Here is a 15,722-nt window from a genome sequence, read left to right as displayed (position 1 = left end):
CCAGATATGACTTAGTGCTTCCTCCTAGTTTGATAGCGTAGCTACTATTAGCTAGCCACCTCTACAGTCTGCTAGCTTATTAGCATAGCTCACATCACCAAACCACCACTGCAAGCTGCTAGTTTATTAGCTAGCTGACATTAGCTAGCCACCACGGCATGCAGCCTCTTCTCAGCAAAGCTGTTACGAACTAGTCACCAACACAGGCTGTTAGTTTGTATTGAGGCTGGAAGAGTGTTTCATAGCCTGTGTCCCTAGCTGATAGGACAGATCAATATAAGCTTTTAATAATAACGATAGTTTTTAATTGATAATAGATTAAACTGGAGACTGGGATCAAGCATTAATTACATGGAGGAGTTTAGGTGTATCAGAGACTCAGTTTAAAGCCCCCCAAGCACTGGTGAGGGAGCAAGAGGCTATGTTTCTTTTAATGTCCTGTCATAAAAAGTTGCTGTTTTAATTAGTGAAGGAGAAATGACCCACTTGCTATTTTAAGGGACAGTTCATGTGAGCAGCTGTGTCTTTTAGTGTGTGTGTGTGTGTGTGTGTGTGTGTGTGGGAGTGTGCAAGTGTGTTGATGCCTTTGTCTTCGTACAGAGCGTGAAGGATATGTTTGCTGGCACACACTCGCAAAACTTAAATTACACTCCTTTTTATATTATTTTACAATTATGATGGTCAGTTTCAGCTGGTCTCAGTCACTACAATGCTGAGATCTGGAATCTGGAGAAGCCATCACCTAGATTATCTAAAGAATGAATTGCAGAATGTTAATTTTGAATCAAATATCAAACAAGAGGGGAATGTGTATCTTACTTATTGTTTCAGGAGTTAATCATCTATAGATAGTTGACAGGCTGTTGGTAAATATTGTTAGATGAGTTCAACACCTATAGAAGATTGGTGGTTTGAGGTTGTGAGTGAATCATCCGGCTTCTGCGCTGGGATTCCTAACATCTCCAGCTAGACCATAGAGGAATTCATGTCATCATGTATTCCTTTAGCAAACATGTGCAATCATGTAGCCTTATCATGTATTCCTAAAATATGCTTTTCTCTAAAGTGACTTAAAGGGAGATTGGAACCTTTTGATCTGCAGTCAAATGCTCTGCCACTCAGCTTACTATACATACTATATATGCATGTCGCTTTGGATAAAAGTGTCTGTTAATTGAATAAAATGTGGTTGTTTTGTTCAGACGCCTGTGTACTAGTTAGCTAGGGTATATACAGTATACACACATGTGTATATATGTAAGTACAGCAAAAAGTACACATGTCAGAAGTGCTTAGTTCTAACAGTAAATGTATTAGTGTTCTGGTCCAGGCACATCAATTTGGCACAAGTAAATCTCACTGCTACCAGACATTCCACTGTCTGTAAGTGGCAACCTGTTACTCTGCTCTCTCTCTGAGTTCTCCAAAACGTTGTGCTTCAAACTGATGGGTTACGGTGCAGGAGTTTGAAACATTGTGTTCTCATTGGTCACATGGGTCTGTACAGACCCAAACGTTGAGCTCTTCCCCACTTTTACGTCTGTATTTTTGATATAGTAAATCTCCCCTTCCCTCACGGCCATTTTGAAAATGTTCGCAAAACACACTCATGCATAGGGATTGCACTGAAAAGTTATGTACAATTTATAAAATTCCGCCATCATGTGTAAACCAGGCATTATGCTGCATTCTCACTACAGATTATTTTCACCTGTCACAACAGTGGGGCCAAAACGTTTGTGCCACATATACTGATAAGGTGTTTTGGAACATCTGTGCTCTTATTGGTTGAGTGCAAGTTGAGCTTTTTCTCAACTTTTGAGTCGATACTATTGAGAAAAACGTGAAAATATATAGTCAAACACCCTGTTACATTGGAATTAAATTGAAAGAAGTGAGACCGTGGCGTTAGCTTGCAACAGAGAGTTGCCTTGCAGCGCAGCAAAGAGGAAGAGCTGTCCTCAGTTGAAGAGGTGGAACATTTTTATTAATTTTTCCCGAGGTGAAGAAGGCCCCTGCTCGAGGGCTGTGACTCATCGTGCGGAGACGGTGCCTACATGGAGAGGAGGGATGGAGAGAGAGAGAGACAGGGGGACGGAGAGAGAGAGGGCTGGAGAGAGAGAGAGAGAGAGAGAGAGAGAGAGAGAGAGAGAGAGAGAGAGAGAGAGAGAGGGATGGAGAGAGGGATGGAGAGAGAGAGAGGGATGGAGAGAGGGTTGGAGAGAGAGAGAGGGATAGAGAGAGAGGGGGATGGAGAGAGAGAGGGATGGAGAGAGAGAGAGATTGAGGAGGTTAGGGATAGAGGAGGTGAGGGTAGGAGATACTCCTCTCTCATCTACTCCAGTCTCATCTCTCCTCAAATCTCCTTTTCACTCTCCTCTACCTCCTCTTCTTCTTACTTTCCTCTCATACCTCCTCTTCTCTTCTCTCCACTCACCTGCTCTCATTTCCCTCCCTCCCTCCCTCCCTCCCTCCCTCCCTCCCTCCCTCCCTCCCTCCCTCCCTCCCTCCCTCCCTCCCTCCCTCCCTCCCTCCCTCCCTCCCTCCCTCCCTCCCTCCCTCCCTCCCTCCCTCCCTCCCTCCCACCCTCCCTCCCTCCCTGCTGGTTAATAGCAGGCCTGGGTACAGCTGGAGCTCAGATTATGTCCATGCTCATTGTACGTGTGCTAGAAAGGCCAGGCTTAGCCCTGGGTGGCTCTTTAAAACGCTTCACGCCGCAGGAGGACTGACTTGCGATATGCTTTTCTGTACACGCATACTGTTGCTGAATGAACACACACACTGGATGCTTTATATCTCTCTTTCTCTCCCTCTCTCGCTCCCCCCCCTCCCCTCTGTTTTTCTCTTCTTGGGTCTTTGACCCCTGAGTCACAGATGAGATGGGTGTCATTGCATGTGATTCATTATTTAGCCTGTGAGATCTCTGTCCACCTGCATCTGTAATGACTGTCTGCTGTGCACTGAGCCTAGCGCCAAGCCAACAACAATATCATAGAGCCTAGCTGGCACAAATAGTTTAGCATCTTAGCTTAGAATCTTGATGTACCTTACATCTTGGCTAGGCGTTGTACCTATAATCACAGTCTAGGCTTTGCTATCTTGTGCGGATAGCATGCCTTGCTGTACCCTGCCCATTTTTAGCGTTTTAGAGTTTATTTAATCTTGCCACACAACGTTGTATAGTTTCATTTTTACATAAACTATATTGCCTCGCCTACGAGATGGTGGCTAGATAGCGAATAGATAGTGGGTAGCAACAGTGCTATGGACTATTGCTAGTAGCTATTACTTAAGTGAGAATTCAGAAAGGGATCAGAGTGTGGCCTATATCAATATATTGGCCTTTATCAAACACATAGAGATTCAGAAACTGATATGAAATGTAAAGTTGAGAAAAGAGAGAGGGAAGAGTGAGAGAGGACCCAGGCTTTGTTAATGTGTAGCATGCTAGTATGCCGACTGGCCTGTAGTTTTAATTTGTTCTGCTGTGCCCTTGAGCAAGGTCTTTTACCTGACGCACTAGTATAGAGGGGAAAATAGCCACATCAATTTGCATTGAAGGCAGCAAGGTTAGGGGCTCAGAGAAATGAGAAGATGAATTATAGGAATGAGTGGATGGAGGGATGGAGGAAGGGTGAGAGGATGTAGAGAGCGGTCAGAGACATAAGGTCTTTGTCAGTGATGTTGCTTATGGTGAATATTCAAATTCAATTCACCCTTCGTCTCTCTCTCCATCCATCAGTGAACTAGTTATCTCTCTCTCTTTCCCTCTCTCCTTTTAAATGTGCTGATTTGTTTGTTTAACAGCTCACACCTGATGATTCAGATCTGTCATCTGCTACATGGCCGGACCATATCAATCGGTCATCCACTATACACATCTGTTACCTTGTCTGATGTTGTAGATCTGCTACCAGGCCTGACCAAATAGATCTGTCCTCTGCTACCTGGCCTGCACAGACCAATTATTCTTGCTGAAAGACATGTGTTGGAGACGGAAAAAAAAGAGAGAGGATTAGGAAAGAAGAGTGCATCCTCTGCAGACCCACTCCCGTGTGACCTCTCAGCTGACCTGGCTCCTTGAGGTCACATCCTGCCTAGCAGGGTCACATCCTGTCCAGCAAGGTCACTTCCTGTCCAGTGAGGTCACATCCTGGTCTTGGTGGTGTGCTGAGCAGTGAAGAGGTCGTGTCTTCTGCACACCCTGGACCCCAGGTACCCAGAATAACTCCCCTGGACTAATTAGCCTAATGAATTTCACTTATAGCAGTTAATTATTTCTTGATGGGTTAGAAAAAGATGTAGAGGAACCTGGAAGCAGAGTTGTGTCCCGAGGGCACACCTAATCTTGGCTGAGGATGGGAAGATGACGAGGAAGAGGAGAAGGAGGATGCTATCCCTCTGTCCCTCTTTGTCTCAGTCTTTGTCTCTCTTTCACTCTCTCGCTCTTTATCGCTATCTTTTTCTCTCTCTCTTTCACCTTTTCTGTTATTCTCTATCATTCTCTATCATTCTCTCTCTCTCTCTCTCTCTCTCTCCGTTCCTCCTTCCCTCTTCCTCCATTCTCTTGAGTAGCTGATATGAACCCAATTAAACTGCTGCCTAGCTTGGTTCACATTTATCACCCTTTCAGACGTGTCAGATAACAACACCTGTCAATCTACTTACAGGGCAGTCCTAACCATAGCACAGACCTACTTATAGTACAGTCCTACATATAATACACAATTTACCTAAAGTACAGTCCTACCACAGTCCTGCTTATAGTACAGTCTACCTAAAGTGCAGTCCTAACTGTAATACAGTCATACCTATAGCATCATGCTACCTATAGCTCAGTCCTAACTATAATACCACCCAACTATAGTTCCATCCTAACTATGGCCCAGTTCTACTTATAGTATAGTTCTACTATGACCAGTTTTTAATTGTAGGACAGTGATATAGTCTGTCCTTACCACTGCAACCAGGTCTAAACTATGGTACAGGTCTAACTATAGGCCAGTGCTAATTGTAGCATGGGCCTATTGTGTAGGATTCATCATGGCTGCCAGTGAGCATTGCATTCTGGGCCAGCGTGTGTGTGTATGTCTGAAGAGCTGGCTCTTCCTGACACTCCCACTAAAAACAAATGCTGTTGTTCCCATGGTCATTTAGAAATCTCACAGTTTATGCAGAGACACATACACGCACGCACGCTGCTCTCGGAGACTTCCAACCTCCACACTCTTCATAAGGTCAGGAGGAGGAATGTACGTGTGTGTGTGGGTGTGTGTCAAGACCCCTCACTCACCCCCACCCCCCACCCCTCACCCCCACCCCCCACCCCTCACCCCCACCCCCACCCCTCACCCCCACCCCAGCAGGGTTCTTCAGAGGGAGGGAAAAGATGGGAGGACAGCTTCCATATTTTATTCACCACTCTCTTAATTATTCAATACTGTTCATATTTAGCTGTTACAAACTGGCATAAATTAAGTAAGAGGGGGGTCGAAATGGAGAGGGCTGGAGGAGGAGTGAATGAGTGAGACCAAGCAGCAAAAAAAAAAGGTGACTGGTTGGAACGGCAGTGTAAAGATGTGTTCTGCCTAGCTGGGGGAAAGAGATGGAGGGATGAGATGAGAGAGATGGATTGAGAGACGGACAGATGTCGAGAGAGCAGGGATGGAGTGATGGAAGGAGGGGAGAGGGTGTAGCGGGGATAGTGTTAAAGTCAGTGAGACTGACAGTGAGAGAGGCTGGTTGATGGTGACGGAGTGAGAGAGGCTGGTTGATGACGACGGAGTGAGAGAGGCTGGGTGAAGGCGAGTGCCTGGAATGGCAGGAAGTGAGTTTTAGAGAGACAGTGAACATGAGGTTACAGTGGGTTTGGCAAGCATTTCTCTCTTAATAATGAGCCACTTGGCCTGGAAAGCAGTTTTTCTGTGAGTGAGTGTTTGTGTGAGAGTGTCACTCTGTGATGTTGCCCAGTCATCACAAAGAACAAATAAAAATAAGGAGGTGACAGATATGTCACCCCAGCTGGCACATCTTGAATGTTCCCCTCCCTGGGTCTCCAGAGCAGCCAGTTGAAAGACGAATGTGTTCTTCGAGGAACAATCTGTATTTACTAGTCACATTACAAAGGAACATCTCAGCAATCAGGCATGATGAACAAAAACACATCTTAACCACAGTGCAACAATAACATCTCAATTACACTGGCCACACTTCCTCCCTCTCTTTATTTAGGCATACCTTCATGTTAGCTTCCTTGAGCCATCATGGCTGACTTAAGGCCAAAATATACTTTACGCTAACTACATGTACACATGCATAATGTCTGCTCCCTCCTCCAGGAAAACCCTGTCTTGGAAGACCTCCAGGTGGGAATACTAAACTCCTGGCTCTGCATTCATGTTCTTAGCTTTTACCATGGACTTTCCTATGGAATATTTTCTATTAGAGGTATCAGCATGTCCTGGGAATGGTATGGGGGTAAAATGGGACGTTTTGGGAATGATCCTGTTTGAAGAAGCCTGGTGTGGAAGAGATGAGTCACTGGTGAGAGAGAGAGAGAGAGAGAGAGAGAGAGAGAGAGAGAGAGAGAGAGAGAGAGAGAGAGAGAGAGAGAGAGAGAGAGAGAGAGAGAGAGAGAGAGAGAGAGAGAGAGAGAGAGAGAGAGAGAGAGAGAGAGAGAGAGAGAGAGAGAGAGAGAGAGAGAGAGAGAGAGAGAGAGAGAGAGAGAGAGAGAGAGAGAGAGAGAGAGAGAGAGAGAGAGAGAGAAGGAGAGAGTGAGTGAGTGAGAGAGAGAGAGAGAGAGAGAAGGAGAGAGTGAAAGACAGGGAGAAAGATAATAACTTCCATGCATGCCAGTAATTGGCTGTCCAAAACCAGTTAGCCGTATTCAAAGTTTTGATTGGTTGATGTTGTGACCCCTCTATGACCTCACTGTAATCATCCACAAAGTGACATTCCTCCTGACTGAGAGATATCACTTTACAGGCTCAGCGGAGACCACAGCAGAGTGTGTCTATCGCTCTCTGCCTCTCTCTCTCTCTCTCTCTCTCTGTCTCTCTCTCTCTCAGGATAGACCACAGCAGACTCATAAACCCACAGGACAGATGCTTTCCAGAAACTCCAGGAAAATGTTCCAGGAAAATGTTGCATAAATGTGAGCAACCTCTCAATCCCAGGTCCGGTCTGAATGACTACAATCCCAGGTTTTAGGACTACAACAAGTATGTCCCATGGCTTTGGCAGATAGAAAGATACACACACACACACACACACACGTACTCAGAAAATTAGATTTAGCTTCTCAGTGCAGGCTGGATAGCAGGCTGGATGGCAGGCTGGATGGCAGGCTGGATGGCAGGCTGGATGACATGGTCTTCTAAATGTTTGGGTTTGGGGACACAGTAATGGATGAGGGTATGTTAAGGTGCTGGGAGGGTTGGAGAGATGATTGGGAGACATAGAGAGGAGAGGTGTGATAGACTGGTGAAACAGTCCAGAGTTTGTCATTGTTAGTGAGGTTGAAGTGTATACAGGATAGATGGCAAAGTCCTGTCGGAGTGACACACATACTTAGACTTGCACATGCACACACACACACACACACACACACACACATACTTAAACTTACACATGCTCACACTGCGAGTGGTTACTGGCCTGCTAGCTAATGGCTCTCTGACTCACAAGACACGGTAGTACGGAAGGTTTGTTTGACTTAGTCAAGACTATGTTTAATATCTGAGGGGAGGTGCAGTAGATGCACAGACAGTCACCCCCCCCCCCCCAAACATACAACCCTCATACATACTCAACAACACACACACACACACACACAGGGGTGTGATGCTTTTAAGAACAGATTTGTCTCTTAGCCACGTTAATCAGCTCACCTGCAAATTCTACTCTCACTGGCCAGACTCGGAGAGAGAGAGAGACAGGGGGATGAGGGCGAGAGAGAAAGAGAGACAGGGGGGGAGGTCGAGGGAGAGAGAAGAGACAGAGAGGGGCGGCCACTGACAGGTCATCAACACACACGCACTGAGTACTGACCCTAAGGTCCTACTGCCCTGCTGAGACAACACACACTCATGTACACTCACACACATACACACACACACACACACACATGTACTTGCATGCAGTTACAAAACACAATCACTCACAAGCATACAGTAATCAGCCATATTCAATTGGAGAGAAGACCATAATCGGCAAAATGCCCATACTACAACTGATTTCCCTGGGGAAATAGCCTACAGTGTTCACCATGCAGAACATTGCCACACATGCGCATGCACACACAAACACAGGCTGTATGCATATCTCGCTCTGCTAAATGTTTCTTAAGCTGCAGTAGTTTGTTAATCCATGATGTTTAAGGAACCAGAATAATAATTTTTAGTTTTTTATTTGATACATTAATAGATTTACTATTCCCCATCAATAATGACAACTTTACAGGTTTTTGCATCAGTAGTGTTTGCCATCAACTGGGGTGTGTACATGCAAGCATGTCTCAGTGTGTGTGTCTCTACTCGGAGTGAGTGACCGCTGCTGATCTTTCCTGGTCAGGGAGGATCTGAGCGTGCTCAGACGGCCCTCTGCGATTGGTTGGGAGGGCCGGGGCGAAGTGGCCAGGCAGATGGAGTAGTTCTTCTCTGAGCCAGTGGGTGCCACCTTTCATGGCCCTCCGCCCACTCAACATATGCCCCCTCTCAGCCTAGTCCTCTGAGTGAGTGTGTTCGTGTGAGAGAGAGTGTGTGTGTCAGTGTTGTGCATGCAAGTGTGTGTGTGTGTGTGTGTGTGTGTGTGTGTAAATGGGCATGCATGTATGTGTGTCAGGAGGAGCGTGTGTGTCGCTCTCCTCTCATGCCCTCTCTGCTCTCTCTCTTACCTCCTGGCCCCTGTGTTGTTGTGTATGTCTGCTCATGGTCTTGTGTGCGTTTGTACACTGCAGGAGTGTGCCCTTAAGAGTGCGTTTGTGTGCTGTAGCTCAAGTGTGTGTGTATGTGCTCCTTTATTCAAAGCTGTACTGCCAGTTCTGTTAGAGGTATTTATAAAGCCGTCAGAGTGAGTTTCACACAGACAAACATTGATCAAAAGTGTGTTTGATTTCCCTCTGCCAGTTTCTCCTGATGGGCGCTTTGGAGGGGTGGGGATTGTGACGCGTTTTAAGCTTGACGTAGCCAGACTTTCGTCTGGAGAAGCCAGGTTGAGCTTATTATCATTTTATGGTTCTGTGGAGCAAGAACACAACTCTATCACAACTCTTGGCCGGTCTCATTCTCTCTCCTCTCTTTCTGTCTTTTTGTCTCACTCTCTTGGTCTCTCTCCTCCTCTTCTTTCTGTCGCTCCTCCACTCTCTCTCCTTCCCTCTCCTTTCTCCTCTCCTCTCTCCCTCTCTTTATATTAATAGGTGCTGATGTCAGATCACTTATTGATGAGACATAAAATGGCGTCCCGCAGTCTGCTTAGATGAAACCGGCAATAAAGTTTTATTGAAGGGAATTAAATGTGTGTTAAGGTGTTGTTTTGTTTCAGGAGCAATGCTGATGTCATTTCCTACAGAAACACACTCAAACCTCCAGACTGCTGCTGCACTTAGTCTGTGAGATGGAGAGGCTGTCTAACCAGAAATGTAAACACAGAGCGTGTACGAGAAAGCGTGCCTGTGTGTGTGTGTGTATCAGACGAGGATAGGGTGTGTTTCTCAAATGTACTACAGTGATCCCATGACAAGCATTTGCGTTGCTCTATGGCCACGTGCATTCATGACTCATGTCAGATTAGTTTGCTGTTGGGCTGGAGGTCAGGGGGGTTAAGTTAGTTGTGCTGTGGTTGCGTTCGATTTATGTGGTGGTTGCGTTGTGGATCTGTTGTGTCGTGGTTGTGGTTATGAGAGAGAGGTAAAGAGGGATTTCTTCTCCAGGATATCTGGGTTAGTCCGGCCCCACATTGCTCTGCAGATTAATATTAATGAGAGGTTATTAATATCTACTTGCAGTGTGTGTGCGTGTGCGTGCGTGAATGTGTGTGTGTGAGAAAGAAGCTGGGTGTGAGGCCTGCACAGGCATACTGTGTTTGAACCTCCAATCTTCTCTTCATCTCTCCCTCTCTCACGCCTCCCCCCTCCAGGTCTCCCCTGTCCTTCTCTCCAATGTGTTGTTGACCACTGCTGTTTCCATGCAGTGCTGTGTGGAGGGGAGCAGTACAGTATCATAAGAAATAGATACACGGTAGACGTGTAAGATATCTCTCATTCCCTCATGTAGGAGTGTGTGTGTGTGGGGGGTGAGGAACCTGCATTCCTAACTTGCTGATTATAGTCCTTAATGTATTAGCTCACATATGGGACTTGCAGTGAGACACACACACACATACAGATTTCACCCTCTTTCAATCTTTCTCTCCTCTTTCTGTTTCTCCTTCCTTCCCTCCCCCTCCCCCCCCCCCACACTGCTGCTTTACTGTCAAGTAGTGTTGACAAAACATTGGTATGTGAGTGTGTGTGTGTTACATAGGAAACAGGCGTGTGGGGAAAGGGTTAGGGTTAGGCTCTGTCAACTGACTAATGAATACACACGGAGAGGTGGAGTGAGGATGTGGGACGGAGGTCAGCACACACACACGTCCTCTTCTCACATTAGTCCCCTGTAGAGCCAGCCCTGGGCAGTTTCACGCCATCAGATCCTTCTGTGACACTGGGCGGCCATCTTGGCTCAGGACAACGGAAGGTGGAGCCAAGATGGGAGAGGGCTGAGGGAAGGGGGTTGGGTCATAAGTCAACCTCAGTAAAATATCATTGGCTGACCATGAATGACGCTCATTATGAGTTTTAATTGGCTGGAGTGCCAATTTTAATTGGCTGGAGTGTCGCCGAGGATACAACAGGTTTTTCTGAGTTTGGGCTGATCTGTTATCTGTAAGATTGCATTTTATCACTGTGTATTATCATACAAGTACAACAGGGATATTCAATATGTTCATGGAAATGTTTGTGTGAAAACATCAACTCTGTGCAAGGTATTGATTGTGTGATACCAGCATGAGTCTGAATTGACTTGCAAAAGAGGGTGAGATATTGTGCGGGGAGAGAGGGAGGTGGACAGAGCGAGAGATGGAGAGACAGGGACACTGGTCGAGCGAGAGAAAGAGGGAGCGAGAAACAGTTCGATGAAGCAGGAAAGATAGAGAGGAGAGGCGGAGAGGGATGGAGAGCACAACAGAGAAGGCAAGATAGAGCGATTGAGAGAGAGCCCGATGAAGCGATACAAACTGCCGGAGAGAGATGAGGGGTAGAGAAACGGAGAGAGACAACAGAGAGGAAGAGAAAGCGCGTGAGAGAGAGAGTTGGTAAAGGAGGACAGATAGAGTGAGGACATCTCAGCTGGGATTGGTGACTGTCAGCCTGAGAAGTGAGTTACTGCCCTGCTATATAGGTCTGTGTGTGTGCGCGCACACATGTATGACTGTGTGTGCTCATGCCTGTGTCTCTGAGCTTTGTGTGTGTGTGTGTGTGTGTGTGTGCGCGCATACTGCATATACGTGCCTGCATGTTCGTGGAACTGTGTATTGGGGTTCATGTCCGCGTCTTAGTGTGTGTGTGTGTGTGTGTCCAGGCGTAGGACAGTGCTCTGTCCTTGGTCCTGTAACAGTGTGAGGGGATCATCATAGCCAGTCTGGCTCTGTCTGACTCCACATCTATCAACTTGGGGAGTGGTTCCTCCACTGTTTCCTACTGACTCTGACCGTCGCTGGGTGTGCATGTGCGTGTGTCTGTGACTGTGTGTGGGTATGACTGAGAGTGTGCGTGGTTCGGGTTGATGTGCGTGTTCATGTGTGTGTGCGAGAGAAATTGCGTGCGCGGTTTGGATTGATGCGCGTGTGTGCGTGCGCCTTTAGATGTGTGTTTGTGGGAGAGAGAGCGACTGTGTGTGTGTGTGTGTGAGAGAGCATGCATGTGTGTCTGTCTATGCTTGAGTGTGTTTATGCAGATCGGTCCATTCTCCTAATCAGAGTGAGTGATCATGTTTATTGATCTGCTAACAGCTTTATGAGCTCATCATCCCTCCACTGTGAACCACATTACTGAACTAACAGGAGACTATTGATTTGTGTGTGTGTGTGTGCGCGCGCATCTGTTTGTACCTGTGTGTGTGTGCATATGCAAACGTGTGTGTGTGTGTCAGACCATGTCAACGATCTGTTATCTAATCAATCAAATGGATTGACAGATTGATTAGTGTTTGTGTTGATGTGGGTTCTGCAGGGGGGGTGTTTTCAGAAGCTGTCCCACCCTCACAGCCATCATCTTTATTCATCCACTTCATTTCACATCACCAGAAACCTTTCGTGACACGTTTCCCTTTTTTTTATTAATAAGCTGAGTAGAACAGACAGTCTAAACACTTGGATGATGTCTGGAGCCAGGTACAGTCAGCGTTGGGACACAAACAGGAAATGACAAGTCTGGCGTGTTGTGTTCTGCCTGCTGTGCTTTAAAGACATTTCATATCAGAGTCATTTAGCACATACAAAACGACGTCCAAGAAAATGATGGGTAGGTGTGCAGCTCTAGTGGTGTTTCAGTGGCTGGAGACGAGTGACCTGTGTGGCATGAGCACGGTGCAACAATAACACCTCAGCTAGCAGGCGCCATGAAGACGCCTCTCTGTCAGAGGGTTCAACATGACCAGAACCCCTTCAACCCTTTTGATTTTGCTTGTCCAATTGACTGTAGATGGGATTCCAGTCATCTCTGCCAGAGTGACAGTCCCTCCCCCCGCCTCCTACCCCGGCAAAAAAAAAAAAAAGTCATAATTTCACGTGTTTCTAGTTCCTAGAACAGATCCGAGAATTAGGTGAAGTAATTGAATTAGATCCTGACATATCAGCTGGGAATACAGCCTTTTTACAAGACATATCTCGTTCGTTTGTTCGTTCGCTCTCTCTCTCCTGCTTTCTCTCTCTCCCTCTCCCTCCCTCCCTCCCTGTCCCTCTCTCGTTCTCTCTCTCTCTCTCTCTCTCTCTCTCTCTCTCTCTCTCTCTCTCTCTCTCTCTCTCTCTCTCTCTCTCTCTCTCTCTCTCTCTCTCTCTCTCTCTCTCTCTCTCTCTCTCTCTCTCTCTCTCTCGCTTCTCCATGCATCCAGGCATACAGCCCTGATTTGGATTGGATTGACATGTCATCATTAGACAGAATGATTGAACGTGATTACAGGCCAGGCCAAAGAATGTGTTCTTCTTCTTCTCCTCCTCTCCCTCTTCCCACTCTTCGTTATTCTCCTCTTCAACACCCCGCCCCCCTCTCTTCTCTCCATTACACCAGTCCTGGCAATATGTACAGAGAAATCCAGACTTTGGTTGAGAGAGATAATCACTTCAGGATGGGCAGCAATTGAAATGTTATCATTTCAGGATGGGCAGCCAACAAGATGTGACGATGAACTCCTTACGCTGCCCAATGCCATCCCAACAGCCTGGTCTACGTCACTAATCATGTCTCTCTCTCTCTCTCTCTCTCTCTCTCTCTCTCTCTCTCTCTCTCTCTCTCTCTCTCTCTCTCTCTCTCTCCCTCCCCTCCTGTCTCCCCCTCCAGGCTCCGACTACTCCCCCCCAGCGCTGCCGCCTCCCCCCGTGATGGCGGCCAGCCTGAACGAGCACAGCGACCACGGGGGGGTCGGAGGGGGGGTGGCGGGCGGGGTCGGGGGCGTGGTGGGGCTGGCCCCGGAGCACATGGCCACGCCGGGCGCCGCGCTCACCTGGCAGGCGGCCATCGACGCGGCGCGGCAGGCCAAGGCGATGGGGAACGCGGGCGCCCCCATCTCCACCGTCAGCTCCACCCAGAGGAAGAGGCAGCACTACACCAAGCCCAAGAAGCAGACCACCACGGCAGCCACCAGGCCGCCCAGAGCCCTGCTCTGCCTCACCCTGAAGAACCCCATCCGCAGGGCCTGCATCAGCATCGTGGAGTGGAAGTATCCTTGGGTTGAGGGGTGGGGCACACACACACACACACACACACAGACAGTCACACACACACGGACAGTGTCCTTGGGCTCATGGGTGGGGTTGTGTGCTGACACATACATGCAGGTTAACCCCTCCCTAATCCCTTTCCCTCCCTCTTGAACAGTATTTATACTATTTGAGAGAGTAAGAGAGAAAGAGCTATGTCTTCATGTAAGCGAATCAAGAGGATGTTCACCTGGGGGTTGAGAACAATGAGAGGTTAGGGGGTTGGGTGAAATGGAGGAGGAGAAGGAGGTGAGAGGGGTGAGGAAGAGGTGGAGAAAAGAAAAGCAAAGCTGACAAATGGAGAGGAGTGAGAGAGAGGCAGAGCGATAGGAGGTAGAGCAAGACAGGAGGAGGCAGGGGGAGTGAGGAGGAGGCAGGGGGAGTGAGGAGGAGAGGGAGTTGGTGAGAGAGCATCCTGCCCCCATTCCTCCCGCCTCCCTGCCCCACTGCCAATCGTGAGATAGTGAAACTGATTGATTATTGGCTCCGAGGGGCTGTCTGCCAGTTCACAGCCTGGGCGCTAATAATTGCTTATTAGCTGTGAAGATTAGCCCCTCCCATGTGTTGTGTTGACATATTGATGAGAGAAACCCGTCCACACCCTGAACCATCAGTCCTCCTAAAAGGACACTGATTGAGGGGAGGGGGAATGAGATGGGGGAGATAGGTGGAGGAATGGAAGGGGCCAAGAGAGAGGGAGAGGGAGAGGGGGAAGGGAGAGGGAGAGAGATGGTGAGGGAGAGGGAGAGGGAGAGAGATGGTGAGGGAGAGGGAGAGGGAGAGAGATGGTGAGGGAGAGGGATGGTGAGGGAGGTAGGGGTGGGGGAAGAGAAGAGGCTGGGTCTCACGTCAGAGACAAATTTAGAAAGAGAAGAAGTGTGGGAATAGAACTGACATTTTTCCTTTTTTTCTCCCTCATTCCCCCTCTCTATGTTTCTCCATTAATCTGACTCTCTAACTGGTATTACTCCTCTCTTCTAACTGGTCTTGCCCATCTCACCCCTGGTCTCCCCTGGTTTTCCTGTCTCGCCCTGCCTGTCCTGTCCTCTAACTGGTCTCTCCTCTGAAAGGATGACCTGTACTTGTTAGACCACTTCAACAGCGCCAGTCTGCCTACCTTGGGTGTGTGTGTGTGTGTGTCCGTGTGTGTGGGTCTGTATGTGTCTGTGTCTGTGTCTCTGTGTGTGTGTTCATCTAGCCCCCACCGCTGTGTTCCGTCTCCAGAGAGACTAGACCCACATCTCGTCTCTTCTTCCTGCCCCTGTTACCATGCCAACTGCTACTCTCAACAGGTCGACTGGGCCTGTCTAAGCTCTCCCCTGGGCTGGTACACACACCCACACACACACACTCAATCAGGTATAACCCTGACCCTGGACCTCTCTTAGCACCTTCACTGTGGTGCCAAGATGGTGATTATAGCTACTCATCATCTCTCATGACTGATTATACAGCCCTGACTGTCACCTTTCACTCACAAATACACACAAACACACACAAAGACAGACAGAGACACGGAAACACACACAACCACACACATATATAGCCACACGCATAGAAATGAAGACACAAACACCACGCGCACTCCCTTAGCTTGAAGACAGAAGGCCGTCCCAGCTGCACTTAGAAGGGATGTAATTGCCATGTTCAGTGGTCGCAGTGTTAAGTACTGTACTGCTGCTTGTAGCAGGTCTATTACTGCTCCAACC

General features: G+C 47.8%; 1 protein-coding gene across 1 annotated transcript in view; it reads left to right on the top strand.

The window, feature by feature from the left end:
* cacna1c (calcium channel, voltage-dependent, L type, alpha 1C subunit) overlaps positions 1–15,722 on the top strand; it is a 142,816-nt gene that overhangs the window by 20,650 nt on the left and 106,444 nt on the right. The window contains exon 2 of the mRNA XM_084702019.1: positions 13,595–13,973. Within this exon, the coding sequence (XP_084558145.1) occupies positions 13,595–13,973 (379 nt within the window). The remainder of the gene's footprint in view (positions 1–13,594; positions 13,974–15,722) is intronic.

The sequence above is a fragment of the Hypomesus nipponensis genome, chromosome 7 (genome assembly GCF_054491055.1).
Source record: "Hypomesus nipponensis isolate SF chromosome 7, ASM5449105v1, whole genome shotgun sequence".
In the NCBI taxonomy this organism is placed as follows: Eukaryota; Metazoa; Chordata; class Actinopteri; order Osmeriformes; family Osmeridae; genus Hypomesus; species Hypomesus nipponensis.
The sequence above is the reverse complement of the archived record's forward strand: the minus strand, read 5'-3'. Positions and strand labels throughout refer to the sequence as shown.